Here is a 16,264-nt window from a genome sequence, read left to right on the forward strand (position 1 = left end):
AAAAAAACGTTTCAAAATAATGAGATCTCTTTAAATCCTGACGATTTGATTGGTCAGTATGACCCTGTATACGCGAGGAGTCCTAAGTTGGCGGTCTAGGGGATAGTTGGCGTCGTAATAATTATTACTACGAGTACTATTACTATTACTATTACTATCCTCACCTCACCTCACCTCACCTCACTACAATAACCTAGTTAGTATTTTCCATCGCGAAAATATTCACAGAAATCATTTTCACAAAAACTATTCTCTATCATAATATAATATAGTATATCGTACGAAATACATATATATTAATTATCCCCACCCTATCCTATACATACTCTCTATTTATACCTACCCTACCTACCCTACCCTCTTTATATCAAATAATCAAATACCTAGTAATCAAATCAACAAGGCATCCCTCCCAACCCAAAGCCCTATCATTACCCCCAACTCCCCAACTCCCCAAACATCAAACGAATTACCTACCTAGCTCGCGACCCCGAGAAAAAGCCGGATATTAACCCCGTAAAAATAAAAGAGAATTTAGAAATAATCTTTCTCAAAATTTAATATAAATTTCTTTATATTTTATAATATTCTGAAAACTGAAGTTTTAGAATCTTTTTTTGATAAATTATTAATATATATAACTTCAATCAAAAAGTTGAATTTATTATTTTGATATTATATTTTGATTAAGATGTAGAATTTTGATAGACAGCTTTTTCTCGAGATTGCGAGCTATCCTACCTACCCTACCCCCTTTATATCAAATAATCAAATAATCAAATAATCAAATAATCAAATAATCAAATAATCAAATAATCAAATAATCAAATAATCAAATCAGCAAACCATCCCTCCCAACTCAAAGCCCTATCTATCATTACCCCCAACTCCCCAACTCCCCAAACATCAAACGAATTACCTACCTAGGTATCCATATTCGATATCCATATCTATATCCACCAATATCCACGATAGATGCATATTTCTCCACCTTCATTTTTCGCATTTTCTACATTTTCTACATTTTCTGCAACTCTGAAAATTAGTGATTAATAATAATAAATTTCTGTACGAGAAAAATAAAGATGTATCTGCTCTTCCCACATCCATCCATCCATCTGTCTATAAATCACGACGCTTTGAAAATTCTTACAAAGTAAAAATCACCAAAAACATATCGACGTCGGCATGATTCGAACATGCGCCCCCGAAAGGAATTGATTTCTAGTCAATCACGTTAACCACTCCGTCACGACGCCCGATTGGATTTGTTGTAGAGGAGATGCATTAGATATATTTTAATACCATCAATGTTCAACTTTTCTTGTTCTTCTCTTAATTGTGTCTACTATGTAGCTTCAATATCCGAACGAAACTCAGTATTGAGACTATCGCCCTTGCAGTTCATCATTTTCTGGATCTTGTAATTGCTGCAGTTAGTAGTTGTGTAGTTGTGTCAACTCACCTGGGTTGGTGGACTCTCTTCCACCGTCTTGTTTTTACATTTAGGCTTGGAGTATCGATATGCTTGGTAGGGAGATAAATCGATACTCCCGAGTCGCGATTGAAGTAAGATCTTACATGATGAATTGATGGTGAAAGCGATGACATCGCGAATGCTCGCTCACCAGCAAATAGCAGGGGTGCCCTTCTGACTTCAATATATTCATCAGTGGTCAGATATTGAAAATATTAAAGATCATGTCATCAGACTGACTAAAAAGCAATTATTCGTTCATCTGGGTTGGCCAAGTGACTTTTAATTCCAATTTAAAGGTGGGTGCTTTGACTTCATGACGGCGTTGAGAACTACCGAGGAGTGTCGAAGACCTCAACCAAGGTATTACACATGTGCCGAATCTCAAATATTATGAGAGCCCAAGATGTGATGAAGTAGTCAGGCTTATGGAGAAGCATTGGTTGTGTGGCAAATTTGCAGACAGTTTGAATGGAGACAACCTCACTGAGAGTCAGTCCATTCCGGCACTCGCGGTTTAATGGTTGTTGTGTGTACTTTCTTCAGATTGATGATCTCCAGGATAGAAATGAACTACCACAATTAAACCCGGCAGTCCGAATAGAAGCTTTCTCCATGAACATATCAGTACCCAATTTTGCAACATTCACAATTAACAATGGAACCTCTTTCACGTTTCATGATGGAAATCAAGTGGTGATGAGACCCAAGCGCAAGAGGCGATGGTTCATGCTTTATCATAAATATGTTGTGTAAATGTCAATCTTTTGGATGATACCGTGAGACACTACGCCTTGCGTATATCTATGCCACGAAAGCACGAGTCGGATCACGACACGAGAAGATACCACACTTTGAACTCAACGTTATAACTTGGCGAGGCTGCATACTAATGCGAAAAATCACAAAGATCTTCTTCAGCCTTTCCGCAAGAGAAAGATGACTCCGGCAGAGAATGTATTGAATGAAGGTGTAAGGTTTACCGTGAGACAACCCAACCCAAACAGCGGCAGATCAACAGACTATCCATATTGGTAATGATTACAATCTATTATCTTTCAAGTTTCACCTATCCACTAAGATATGATTGGTAAAGATTTTTAAGGGTTCAACTCCGTGAGGTACGATATGTCATAGCCTCAACGCCATGGAAGTAGAAAAGATAGCGACGTGGTGGTTGCAATATCGATGTTGGCGCATCTGAATATGGCAATAATCGACATTGATATGGTATCAACTGTGGATCTTTCGGGAAGTAGAACTACTTACGATGTACGACAACGCCCCCCATGAACCTGTCGAAAAGGATGTTGGGCACCGTGATATGTTGCAGAAAGTAGGGTCTTTGCATGATACATACTCTGTACATTACCATTACCGCCACAATATGTACCGGATCATGATCCATAATTCTTCACAGAGTAGTCGGTATGTTAGTATGATATGCCACAGCGAGAAGGATTAGAGAGAAGGGCAAGGTGGCGACCTCAGCTGTTGGTATCGACCTAGGTATGTAGATATAATGAGAAAACAACACAGCCGCGTTGTGTTTCAAGAAACGAAAGGAACTGCAAGTTGACCCACCGATTAAGATGTTGAAAGGATTTAGATAGCATCGTCTCGTCCAAGAGTACAGGCACGAGTGACGATAGCGACCGAGGGTTTTCTTCACACTTCCATATATGGTGTGAAGTTGGAAGATCAATCATCCATCATCCAAACGAGGAAACGGAAATACCGGATGGTGAGTCTAATATATTTTATTGGCGGCAATTAGTCAAATTGAGAGACATGAGTGATGAATAGGTATTGGATGAGGGGAGAAGAGGAGGAGAGGAGGAGGAGGAGGAGGAGGGGATATTTTGAATATGGATGATACTCGAGTACGTAAACGTAAGATTATGTATCATGTATGATGTGATCTTGGGGGTAATTAATATGTATTGGGTGTACTGGGTGTACCTGGGTTATTTACTTATCCTATCTATATAAATATATTATGATTTTCTTTCCTCACGAGTGTAATTAATGTATGGGAAGTATATTTTTATAGAAATTGAAGCCATGCTAGTAGAGGATGATGTATACAGACAGACCATACACAGTGGAAGAGATAATTTATGATATATCGACCTAATTAATAAATCCATTTTATGACCTTTAATATGGTCGGGGATTAATTACGAAGTATATCAACAGCATCAAGTACTAGGTAGGTATCATCCATCATCAATCATCAATCATCCGGGAATCAATTTCCATCTCTTTTTTCCATGTGCACTGACATCATCGTCACCACCACCAAAAGTCCGATGCGATGTCTACGGAAGTTTTGCGACCCACGCCGACCCATAAACAACAAAACGCCTGCCTATGTAGCATGTACCTCCCTCTGCACCCAAAATCAACCGTTTTGTTTCCATCATCATACTTTGCACACCAGCTCTTTCCACCCTTCACTCAACCCTTGACCCTTTCTGCAGATCTTGCGGAGATTCATCAGAAGGGAGATGATACAACTTTTTTTTTCCCTCCATATTTTTTCATAGTTGACTCATTCTAATTAAAAAGAGTGAGAGGAGAGAAGGGAAGAGAAAGGAAAAGGAAAAGGAAAAGGAAAAGGAAAGAAAATTTTACTTTGATAACGAAGATGGAAATAACAAAGAGATGAATAAATAAATAAATAAATAAACAAGATAAATAAGATAAATAAGATAAATTATTACCTATATAGGGATACAAGAGACAAGTACTAGGAGGGAAGGGGGGATTCATTCTTGACTTCACTCTTATTACTCTCTATAAGGTTGTTAAAGTCGACTTTACTTTTGTCTTATACCAAACTTCACCTTCTCTTAAAGTAGACTTTACTCTTCTTTGATACGAAACTTCACTCTTCTTATATCAAACTTCACTCTTCTCTTATATCACACTTCACTCCTCTCTATCAAACCATACCTCACTCGTCCTTGACATAGCAAAATATATTCTTTATACCTACCTACCTACCTACCTAAATATCTAGTATTGAAGTTTATTCTCTTTCATATCTACTACTACTCAGTATCTTATCGTACATTCCCAAGAACATCCTCTCACAACAAGGTCCAAGGAACAAAATCAACCACCAAGAATCATCCATCCTTCATCACCACCACCCATTTATCACATCCAAACCATCCATCAATCAGATCAAGAGACAAGAAATACACAAGCCTCCCCCAATTTGATTTCGGCACCAAGATCCGAAACATAATCACATTGGGCTTGCCGTTATTTCCTTCCCATCCCACACACTTTCCCTTTTCTTGATTAGACCTTTGGATTTTCATAAGCATTAACGGACGAATACATGAAAAGAGGATCTAATCACTTACGACTAACGACGATCTTACCTTCTCCCTTTCCTTCCCCAACGTTGTGAAGAGAAGAGTAAAGCAAGAGACACACGTTCAAGACGAGGCAGAAGAGAAAGTTTAAGTCTTCTACATATATATACCAATACCAATATACATATACATATACATACACATACACATACACATACACATACACATACACATATACACATACACATACACATACATACACATTTAACCAACCATATGGTTCATATCACACAACGACGAATCCTCACACGCTGCACAAAAAAAGATACGAAACTCACAAAACGTACGAATATCCACGCCAATAAGCTATAACCATCCATAACTAAACTATAACCCTTGGGAAAAGTAAGAGAGTGGACAGCTTTGATTGACTTAGCACCACTTACAAGTTACCACTTACCACTTACCACTTACCACTTACCAAACCCAATTTCGTACTCGAGCACTCGTCGGTACCGCTTCATCACTTGACTTTGAAGTTTCATCCATCCACCAATTACCATTCAATCAACTATTGGAATGACCCCAGTGTGATTAGATTACCTTGCGCAAGACCCTCCGTCTACACTTGGGTAGATCACGATTCACGATTCACGATTCACGAATTAACTCAATTTACGATTCAAGGTAGCTAGCTACTTGGGTGCATCGCTACTAGCTACACACACACACACGCACACACACACACACACACACATAACCAACTGACCTGACCGAACGAAACGGACAAGCGATTCCTACGCCAAGAAAAAGAGACCATCTGCATTGCCCCAGGAAATTCAAATCCGAACTAAATACCTACTTGCCTACATACCTACATACCTACCTACCTACGTATCTACGTATCTCTCTCTCTCCCTCCCTCTCTCCCTCTCTCCCTCTCTCCCTCCCTCTTTCCCTCCCTCTCTCCCTCCCTAGTTATATATATGAATGTAAAAAGAGAATTACCCGCCGACCGTTTGTCTATACTTTTACACAAAATGGCCAGTCATCGTTCCTATAAGACCTCTTCTTACTTTCCTACAAATGGGAGTCGAGACGCTTCTCATCGTCCTCATACCAAACCATCCTATTCATCTTCTTCCTCGGATGAAGATATTATTGCATCATTGAAAGGTCTTGCCATACAATCCAGGACCAAAGAAATCACGAGTACTAGTAACAGTAGTACAAACTCTCCACGTTGCGGTACTCCCGGCACACAAGGTATGTTACGCTTTTACTTTTCAGTGCAAGCCTTTCCCGCATTCTATTAAGCTGCCCCGCCACCACGTACAACTTAGCAGAAAAGGGTCCAAGCTAACTCGTGATTTGGTAACTATAAAGTTGAAACGATCTCTACGACACTCAATACGACATTCGACACTCCAAAGAAAAGCGATTCCATTCCAATTTCCGGCTCTCAATCGACAAGACGAACTCGCGTTTACACTCCATTGACAGGTCGTGGAGAATTACCAGGGTAAGCATGATTTGATTGTCGTACCTCGAGTGTCTGAATTGAGCATGAAGGCATAGCAAGGTCCATGCCAGGAAGTTATTGTGGCATTGTTGTTCTGACAAAATGATTTATAGAGGATATTTTCCCGGATTTGCAGACGAAAACCCAGAAACTCTCAAATCAACCGTTCTACTATCAACTTCACGTTCGAGAAATTCACCAGAAATGCAACCAATTACGATATCTTCCATGTCGTCACCAATGGATTCACCAGCTTCTGAGACCACTATTCGTGGTCCTCCTTCGATTGTCAACTCTCCATTTACCTTGCCAGAAACTTTAGTTATCCCAAAAGGAAAATACTATCCTTCAAACTATAAGCCATCGCCAACATCTCCCCTCCCGGCACCTCTCACGAGCATCCCTTCGTCAATATTAAATGGTGGCAATCTTCAACTTCCTCCCAAAAGTCAACGTCAAAAATCTTCCAATCCGCATCATCAAAGGAAATCCTCAGACGTTAAGCGAAAACTACAAAAGTACCAGAAAGATATGATTGAACAAGCACGTATGGTACATGCGTCCGTAGTTTCGACTCCCGGGCAATCCGCACCAGGATCAAAGCCTATCAGTCCTAGATTACTTCCTTTGGGTAGTCCTGGTCCTATTACACCATTTGAATTGGAAGAAAGTTCTGGGTATTTGATTGCCGGTCAAATGAGATCTGGCGGATTAGCTGAAGGTGGATTGATGGAGAACGAAGCAGTTGCGAGAATGATTCGAATGGAAGAAGAAAGACGAAGACGAGAGGGGCAAAGTTCACCAGCTGCTCGAGTTTGAAGGAGTTCGGAACTCTTGAACAGGATGGGCGTGTTCAGCCACACGGTTTCTTCCGACATTTCCGGAGAACGATCAACTCCTTCGATCACGATTCACAAGATTATGCATGGGACATTTCGCATTGAGCGATTGCATCAAAATACCCCGCACATTTCATTCGGTTCCCCACACTTTATCAAGAAAAATATTTCTTGATGCTTTGCATGAAGTTCCCCCACAAAATATATCACTCTACACGTCAGCACGTACCGGATATCCCTTCACACTTCTTGTTTCAACATTCATCACGCATCAGATACTTTTTCACTCTTCTTGTTTCGACATGAATCGCACGAATCACGAATCATTCACGGCCCCTTTTCCTTTGTCAATTTGATATCCAATACTGTTTTTACCGCATGTCACATGGTCAACCAATAAGAATTGACTAAACTCTACTCATTCTTTTTATCTCTGACCTAAATACCAAGTGCTGGTATGTTAGCTTTACTTTTTGCATTCTCTCGCGTTGGGGGTCTTTAGGTTGTAGTCTTTTTTCCCTTTGGTTTCGTTTAGCATGGTTATAGAGTCTGGATTGGGATAGGTTGGCTAGGATGGGGAGGAGAGGAATCTGGGTAGGGTTTGGCGTTGCTGGTCAAAATCAAATCTTACATATGGGATTTCTCATTTTGAATCGGGGGAAATTATAGATTGGGGGTGGGCTGGGAGGAAATGGAATTTGTTGAAAATGCTAGATGCGTGTTGAGCGTTATCTTGCTTTGATGGGGGTGGGATAGGATAGGATAGGATAGCATAGCATAGCATAGCATAGGATAGCAGAGGATGAAAAATAGCTTGAGAATTCATTATATATTTTATAGAGTATTCATGAGACTGTTTATGCATGTGTGAGTTAACTTATTTTTGTGTCTGTGTCTGTGTCTGTGTTTGTGTATTCTTGAGAGTGATGATGATGATGATGGTGATGGTGATGGTGATGATGATAATAATGATAGTATAGAGTATATAAGTATTATAAGGCTAAATTAAACTTGAGCTGAAGTTGAAGCTGAAGTGGAAGTTGATATGCATACTAGATATAGGTATACTATACCTACCTACCTACTTATATATATAGAGAGAGAGAGAGAGACTTGATTTCACTTGACTTGACTTGACTTTAATTAAATCTAATAAAATCTAATATAATCTAATATAATCTAATATAATCTAATGTAATCTAATAAAATCTAATATAATCTAATATAATCTAATAAAATCTAATAAAATCTAATAAAATCAAGCTCGCTCAAATCATAGCTGTAGCTGTAGCTGTAACCTTGGAACCTGGAACCGTATAAGAAAAATAGATAGATAGAGGAGAGGAGAGGAGAATTTAGATAGAGGGAGAGGGAAAGGGAGAGGGAAAGGGAGAGGGAGAGGGAGAGGTAGAGGGAGAGGTAGAGGTAGAGGTAGAGGTAGAATTAATTTGGGAGTTTGGGAGTTTGGGAGTTTGATAGTTTGGGATTGGGATTGGGATTGGGATTGTTAGTGTGTGAAGAGGTGGTAGATGGTAGATGGTACTAGGTAGGTATGTGATGGTTGGTTGGTTGGTTGATAGTGGAGATGATGATTGGATTGTATGTCTCGTTCGTTTGGTCTTAGGCTATTGCTTGGCGCTGCTATTGCGATGACTCTTGGCGCTGCTCTTGGGATCTATTGGCGCTGCTATTGGCTTGCACTCTGTGGTTTGCATATGTGGTTTGGTTTGGGGTGGGTGACGTGGTCGTGAGTGGTGGTGAGTGCTAGCGTGGCTGAGTAGGTGGATGCGTCGCTGCATGCGTCGCTGGCTCCTCCGGCTCGTCGCTGAATCTCGCATGGCTTGGATTCGGATTTCTATCGAATCAATCGAATCTATGCTATCTATCATATCCTTATCATATCCTATCATATCCGATTCTCTATTCTTTTGTAAATATATATATATATATATATATCGAAAGATTTCAAAGTAATATATATAATGATATAATATGACCACTCAAGATGATTAGATTTCCGAGATCTATCTAGCTTCATCCCCCATTACACAGCTCTACTAACGATTTAATAGGCTGTCTTTACTATAGATAGATAGATAGGTAGATATCTAGGTATCTAGATATCGTTGTCAAGGTGGATGGATGTGCTGATGTACTTGTATACATATAACAGATGAGATGTGGAATTTCGAATGAGGATGAGTATGAGCATGAAGATGTTGTTGATTTCTTTAGATGATTGAAGTGTTTTGAAATGGAGATGGAGATGGAGATACAGAGGTTTTTTTATCATATGATGGATGGTGTTCTTCATGTTGATAATCTAGCTCTGAGATTTATTTGTCTATCAGCTCTTGATTCAATTGGCGGCTTCCAGTTTCATATCTTCCTTACTACCCTATTCACTATCCTCTACTTTCTCTCCCTCTCCCTCTACCTTCCCCCCACCCCCCTCCTCCCTCTTCCCATTTCCATTCCCATTCCCATTCCCCTCCCCCTTCTTCCCCGCCCTCCCCTCAAAACTCAACACCGCCATCCCCAACACCTTCCCCTCCATCTTGACCCTCTCCCTCGCGCCCTCCACCCCCGCCACAAACTCTCTAATCCTCGCAATCACCCCCTCCGCCTCCTCCACCGACGCCTTCCTCCCCTTCTTCTTCCCCGCCAAAATAACCTCCACCTTATTCCCCCGTTCCAAAAACCCCCTCATCTTCTCCAACCGATGTCCCAAATCATTCCGCTCAATCGCCCAATTCATCTCTATCGTCTTCGTCACCGTCCCCGGATTCTTACTCTTCTTCACCTCCTTCTTCTTCTGAAACAAGTCCCGCTTATTCACAATCCGCGCAATGGGCGCGAGCCCCTCGTCCGACAAGGCAATCACCTCCAGCATGTGGGTTTTGCGATCCACGGAGCGGAGAATCTGCGCCGTGCGCACCGGAGCGTCGAGTTTCCCTTCGGCATTTTTGAGTCGCAGAAAGGGCGCCGTGATTTCCGTGTCCCGCGGAAGACGCTGTTCGGCGACGGCGGTGGAGGTGCTTTTGAAGACGCTGCGGGTTTGGATGCGAGTTTGCAGGTGGGAAGAGGAGGAAGAAAATATGGGGGAGTTGCGTAGGAGGGATGTTGATGCCGATGCGGATGTGGATGATTCGATAGGGAATCCCGAGAGGAATACTCGACGAAGAGCAGAAGCTGCGTTGAAGACGCAGCGGGGATTCGTCATAGTTGGTATTCGTATAGATGGGGTATGAGACTGTGATGAAGCTTGAGAGAGCTTGTGTTGTAGATGCCAGACGAGAAGAATTTATTGTGATGCGTGATTATGTAAGCGTATTCGTTCTGCATCGTCATATCACGGGGAAACAAAATATTCTTTATTTACAAACGACTTTACAGCCTGCGCAAAATTACTTATTTAATAAATTACCTACTTTTGTAAATATAAAGAAAAAGCATGTCATGATATTCAAAACACTCCTCCGACCACTCCCCCCTCGCCTCATCCATCCCTATCCCATCCCCAACCATGTCATCAACCAGCGCATCTCCCTCTTCCCGCGCTCCATTAGTATCAGCGCCGGAAGAGGAAAAGGAGGAAGCGAAAACCCCAAGCACGCCTCGCACCCCCTGCGCATCCTAACCTGGACCCTCAAATCACTCTTCATCTACCATCTCTTCCACACCTACATCTATTCACTCGAGACGGGATCTGGTCCCTCGATGCTCCCCACCATCTCCGTGTCCAACGATTGGTTTCTCATTTCGCGGGCGTATCGACGCGGCCGCGGCGTCCAGGTTGGCGATATCGTTTCCTTTGAATCGGTGGTTGAGCCCGGTCAAAAGGCTTTCAAGAGAGTTTTGGGGTTGGAGGGGGATTGCGTTATGATGGGGACGCCGGGGAGTGGGGAGACTCAGATGATTAGAGTGAGTTTTTAAGGCTTGAAGGGAAAGCGAGGGGATGGCTTGAAGGGAAGCGCTAATGATTTATAGATTCCTGAGGGACATTGTTGGGTAGTGGGGGATAATTTAGAATGGTCGAGAGATTCGAGGATGTTTGGTCCGATACCCATGGCTTTGATCAAGGGGAAAATCGTCGCTAGAGTACTACCGTGGAGCGAGAGAAAATGGTTCGAGAATGATCTGCAACCAGTGGGAGATGGCCATTGAAACTTTGATGTAGTCACAAAAAAACAATCACCAAGTATTAAGAAGTTAAATAGTCATGCCTGACTGATCAATGTCATGTGAGAGTTCCGACTATTTCGAGCAATGACTGGATTTGGATATCATAATGTCCTATCTAATTACATGAATAACAACTAAAGTTCCATATCGCTGTAATAATTTGTTGAAGGGAGACGTCGTGAAAAGATATATTGTAATGACAGGAACCTCTGAAGGTCTGTCATGAAAACACAGGAATAAAAGTAGTGCAGCGCCCCCTATTCTGCCAATATGCTCGCTGCAAACTATTATGCCTTTGATTATACTCCTAACACCGTGCCCTACCCATAGCTAGATGCAAATAACAAAAAATCTTTTCTTGTGCAAACCGCTCAACCTTCGATATGGGAAGACTTCCCACCTTGTCCGAGTAGTTGTAATGATCTTTGAGCAAGTTGAATAACTTCTCCTTCCCCATCTTCTTCGCCTTCGTCGTCGGATTCAATTTGCTTGTCGGAAATAGTCTTAATCATTTGTACAATCTCTTCTGATTTTCCAATCAAGCTTATTAATTTTTTATCCTCGGATTCCAATAGTTGTAACAATGTCCAGATTGCGATGTGTTGGAAAGTCGGATCTCCGCTAGCGAGGAAACGTTTTAGATAACCGTGAATACCTCCGAATGGTTCTGTCCAGGCTTGAATGAAGATAGAGTAGTCACCGACTATAATTAGTTAGCATTGAAAACTTCAAGCATGATCCCATAACTAAAACTTACCCTTGGACGACAAGTTACCAAGAGCTGCAGCACTGTTGCCTTGGACTTCGATACTCGGGGAGTCTGTCAATGGAATAAGGACATCGAATACACCTAGGTTGAGAAGTTGAGTCTTAAGATCGTCACTTAAGGCCAATACAGCGATTGCAGCAGTCATTTCCGATTGAACACTAAGGGCGACCTCCAGAACAAGTTGTTTGCATTTTTGCACAGCTCCAGCTTGTAGAACAAGCTCCTTGTTTCGATCAGAACTAGCAGCAAGGTTGCGAAGTGTCGATATGGCGTGGCATTGAATTTCTTCATTATCGGTGGAACCCAGTAGATCTACTAATGGTTTTAGAAAGCCGGCATCAATAATTGGAGATTCGTTTAATGGATGTATCGATATGTTGCGTATGCAAGCGACAGCAGAAAGTATTAATGGTAGATAGGAGGATTGTAAAAGTCGTAATAATGGAGCTAAACCGCGAGCGCGCACAATTTCTAATTGATACTTCTCATCAGAAGCAAGATTTCGCAAGGCCAAAGCTGCTTGGCACTGGACTTTAGGCGAGGAGGAATCCATCAGGTTCACAAGGGATTGTATGAGTCTGTTCTCGTTCAAGGCGAGCTTCTTGCGGTTATTAGCATCAACAGCGATATTACTCAAAGCTGTTGTACAGTAGTATTGTACATCTACATCAGAAGACGAGAGGAGTTGTACGAGGACGGGTATGGCACCAGCATTAACCAGCTGCTGTCGGTTCTCATCTAAATGATTTCAGTGTTTGTAAATGCTACGCCGAGAAGGTTACTGCTTACCAGAATGTGTCATGTTCAATAAAGCGCCAGTAGCATTTCTCTGCACACGCATATCTTTAGATTTAGCTAGACGAGTAAGAGGTCCCAATGCCCCTGATCGTGCGATCTTGGCCTTGTTATCCTCGTGTGTCGCCAAATTGGTGATACAACCGACCGCGTTACATTGCACCTCGACATTTGGGGACATCATCTGTCTGATGAGAGGCGTAAGCCCCCCAAGAAGTACGATTGCTACTTTGTTTTCCGCTGCACTCTTTGTTAGCTTGACTCATATCACAGGGGAACATAACCTACTGTTAACTGCCAAATTTCCAAGAGCTGCGCTAGCCGCTCGTTGTACCTCGATATCGGGACTTTGCAAAAGGAAGAGTATCGGCTCGAGGGTGTCTCTATCTACTTCACGAACATCTAGAAGGCGTCAGTAATAAATCCCCTGCACTAACGATAATCTAATCCCGTCCGCTCTGAAGAGCCGCCATTCAAGTAGTTGCATGCGAGGCGGACCACTATTTCCACAGGTCATACATTTCGCCCGAGTCCAACATTGTGTACTCGCATCCATCCAGGTATATAACAAAGACGTACCTCGTTCCGTTATCTCAGCAAATGTCAAACTAGCACTTCGCTGAAGGTCGACATTATCAGAAAATACCAATGTACTCAAAGCTCGTAGAGGTTCCCCGGAGAAAAAGTCGGTCTCGCCGCGCTGGATGATCATTAGACATCGAATTTAATATTAGTCTAGGCTCTTCTTACATTCTCTAGGTATTGTAAAAGGTCTGCCACCGCTTCTCTTTCGCTTTCTGCTAGCACTGGCTCATATAAGCCATCTCGGGATTTACCTGCACAGTCCAACGATAAGTAAATAATTCCACAAGACATGATTCTTTTTTCGACGCATACCTCCGCAGCAAGAAGAGCAAACACCTCCCATTTCTTAATGTTGGTCCCGTAGGACTGGTGAGCGTAGAATGTAGGGTCGGGATCAAATTGTGTTTGTTGGAATGAAATGTAATGAGGGCGATGAATCGAACAAAGCGAAGCTACAGGAAGGGGAAATGGCGTAAATTTCGATTGCGGATTATATTAATGGAAGGCTCGATGGCCATTCGTCGGGGAGTAGCGATGTGAATTAAAGAATTGTTCTGGATGTTGATAAAAGGAAGGAATGGTCGAGGATTGAAGATTGAAGATTGAAGGTTGATGAGTCGAGTTTGAGTTTGAGTCTGAGTCGAGGTGAGTTGAGTTGAGTTGAGTTGGCGGGAAGCTTTTTGGTTTTCTAACACAGCTTCGGTCTTTCACTTTCCTTAGGTAATTGTACACCACCGCCGGCTTGTACACGCTACACCTGGGCATGCTACAGAAGGCTACGCACGGACCACAGACCAATGTAGTCGACTATGACGGAAAGAGAAAGGTCGAGGAATAATAATAAATGGATCCCTGTTCGAGTTTGTTAGGTTGCGAGGTTGCTTGTACTAGGTGAGGACGGAGGAGGAGGTGACTCGATTTAACCTTGGAACCTTGGAACCTTTGAATGATGTCTGTTTGATGAGAAATGAGTGAGGAATGAATTTTAATTTCTGATATAATTTGCTGTAATTTGCTGCAATTTGCTACAATTTGCTACAATTTGCTATAATCTGCTACAATTTGCTAATAAGGTCTCATGAACAATTAAACAACCGTACCTACCTAGGCACGTAACCTCCTTTGTATGACAACCTCGCTCTCTTCTCTCTGGTTGAGTGTTGCGTGCTTACTGGCTCCTATCTTGGTATCGTATCTCGGTCAGCAGCATCAATCAACTTGTACCGCTACATCGTGGATTTGGTCGATCCCCTGCGAATCTCCAGCCTCCTCTTCCCGCAACGAAAGAAAATGGAGCCTCGCGGCTAAAGGTGACTAAAGATATCCAATAGATAGCATGGACGATATGCTCGGGAGGTTTATCTATGTCGCTATCGGTATAGATAGTTGGGTACGGAGCAGCGACGAGAAGAATTGAAAACTCTTCCATTGGAGAATGACCAAGTGTCTCAGATTTTGTATATAAAATCAAGTTAAGTTGACAAACATACTACCATACCTACTCGGTAGAGTTACCCAGTAAGTAATGATGGAACCACTTTCACTCTTCACTCCTCGCTCCTCACTCCTCACTCCTCACTCCTTATCCGATGATACCATACGGGCACATCTTCATCTCTCCCCATCCTCGACATCCTCGACATCTCCATTCCAACAACCATCTACCCAGCACGAGTACACATCCTCCCATTGATTCTTTGCTCCCTGAACCTAGGTAGTGCGCTCGTAAGGCTATCGATTAAAATAAAGATCAGAATGTCACCACAACACAACACAACCATGCACAAACAGCATAACATTCACGTCGTGACAACTCAATTGCTCAAGATGAGGAAAAGCCATACACAAAACAACACTCGTTATCCTGGGATAAACAACCCTTCGATTCAATGAAAACCTTTCCAAATCGACTTATCGCGTATCCACATTCAATTCTGGTACACCACTCTACGAAGTATCCATTTACACCGATATTTTGCCCCAATAAAAAAAAGATGCAAACGCATACACCCACTTGAAGCCTCACCAGCATAACCAATGGATGCGGCATGGTTAATTCTCAAAGCCGGGTACCAAAACAGCAACAGCGAACTGTTTTATATCGACGTGTTTCCCTAGTGATGGTTCTAATTCTCAAAGATCAACGAGGTGGATGTACAGAGGGGTTTCATCCATTGACATCTTCCACTTCCGATTATGCAAGATACTGAAATCATCCTGTCATTAAGCAATTTGGAGATAGCCACCCACGCCACCATTCTATTTATTTTCCGAGGCAGGTGCAGGTATCTTTTTAGCCACAGAAACTCTCAAATTCGAGTTCATGCATGTAGGTCAAAGTACAGGGAAAGCAACTTCAACAAGCATTGGTCGGTCATCCTAGAAGAGTAAGATGAGTGGTGAACGCTTAGGTATGCTGCTATTCAAACGGCCTCTTCATCATTCAAGAGGGGATCTCTGGGGGGGTTATTCGAGAAGATTGTTCTAAAGCTACTCCAGAGCTCAGCGTCTTTTCAATTGAACTGCTGGAGTTTGATAATTTACGCTCGTGACTACGAATAATCGTCCATCCGAAGTTTAGATAAGATAGAGGCAAGCCGCCCCGCCCCATCTTTGAGATAACCCAATCGAGAGAACCATATCAAGTCAAGCTCATACCTTGGGCGATGATTTTTTCTTTCTTGTGAAGAGATTTTCAACTACTCCGGTGCGAGGTATGAGTTGGCATCGTGAGAAAATGTCTTTGCATTTCAAAAATGGTGT

General features: G+C 42.2%; 4 protein-coding genes across 4 annotated transcripts; 2 read left to right on the forward strand and 2 right to left on the reverse strand.

Moving 5' to 3' along the window:
• Positions 1-5,846: 5,846 nt before the first annotated feature.
• Positions 5,847-7,147, forward strand: EAE98_004755 (uncharacterized protein; the record flags this gene model as incomplete). Its single annotated transcript, XM_038952376.1, has 3 exons — positions 5,847-6,072; positions 6,193-6,328; positions 6,442-7,147. The coding sequence occupies 3 exons, from the start codon at positions 5,847-5,849 to the stop codon at positions 7,145-7,147; spliced, it is 1,068 nt and encodes a 355-aa protein (XP_038811026.1).
• A 2,418-nt stretch (positions 7,148-9,565) lies between these two features.
• EAE98_004756 (uncharacterized protein) lies at positions 9,566-10,390 on the reverse strand (the record flags this gene model as incomplete). Its single annotated transcript, XM_038952377.1, has 1 exon — positions 9,566-10,390. One exon carries the CDS (start codon positions 10,388-10,390, stop codon positions 9,566-9,568), a length of 825 nt encoding a protein of 274 aa, XP_038811027.1.
• Positions 10,391-10,887: 497 nt separating this feature from the next.
• Positions 10,888-11,334, forward strand: EAE98_004757 (uncharacterized protein; the record flags this gene model as incomplete). Its single annotated transcript, XM_038952378.1, has 2 exons — positions 10,888-11,091; positions 11,158-11,334. The coding sequence occupies 2 exons, from the start codon at positions 10,888-10,890 to the stop codon at positions 11,332-11,334; spliced, it is 381 nt and encodes a 126-aa protein (XP_038811028.1).
• A 389-nt stretch (positions 11,335-11,723) lies between these two features.
• EAE98_004758 (uncharacterized protein) lies at positions 11,724-13,844 on the reverse strand (the record flags this gene model as incomplete). The annotated part of the gene is made up of 7 exons (XM_038952379.1): positions 11,724-12,055; positions 12,110-12,859; positions 12,911-13,156; positions 13,205-13,318; positions 13,496-13,616; positions 13,667-13,752; positions 13,814-13,844. 7 exons carry the CDS (start codon positions 13,842-13,844, stop codon positions 11,724-11,726), a joined length of 1,680 nt encoding a protein of 559 aa, XP_038811029.1.
• Between the last annotated feature and the right edge of the window lie 2,420 nt (positions 13,845-16,264).

The sequence above is a fragment of the Botrytis deweyae genome (genome assembly GCF_014898535.1).
Source record: "Botrytis deweyae strain B1 chromosome Unknown BDEW_009, whole genome shotgun sequence".
Lineage (NCBI taxonomy): Eukaryota > Fungi > Ascomycota > Leotiomycetes > Helotiales > Sclerotiniaceae > Botrytis > Botrytis deweyae.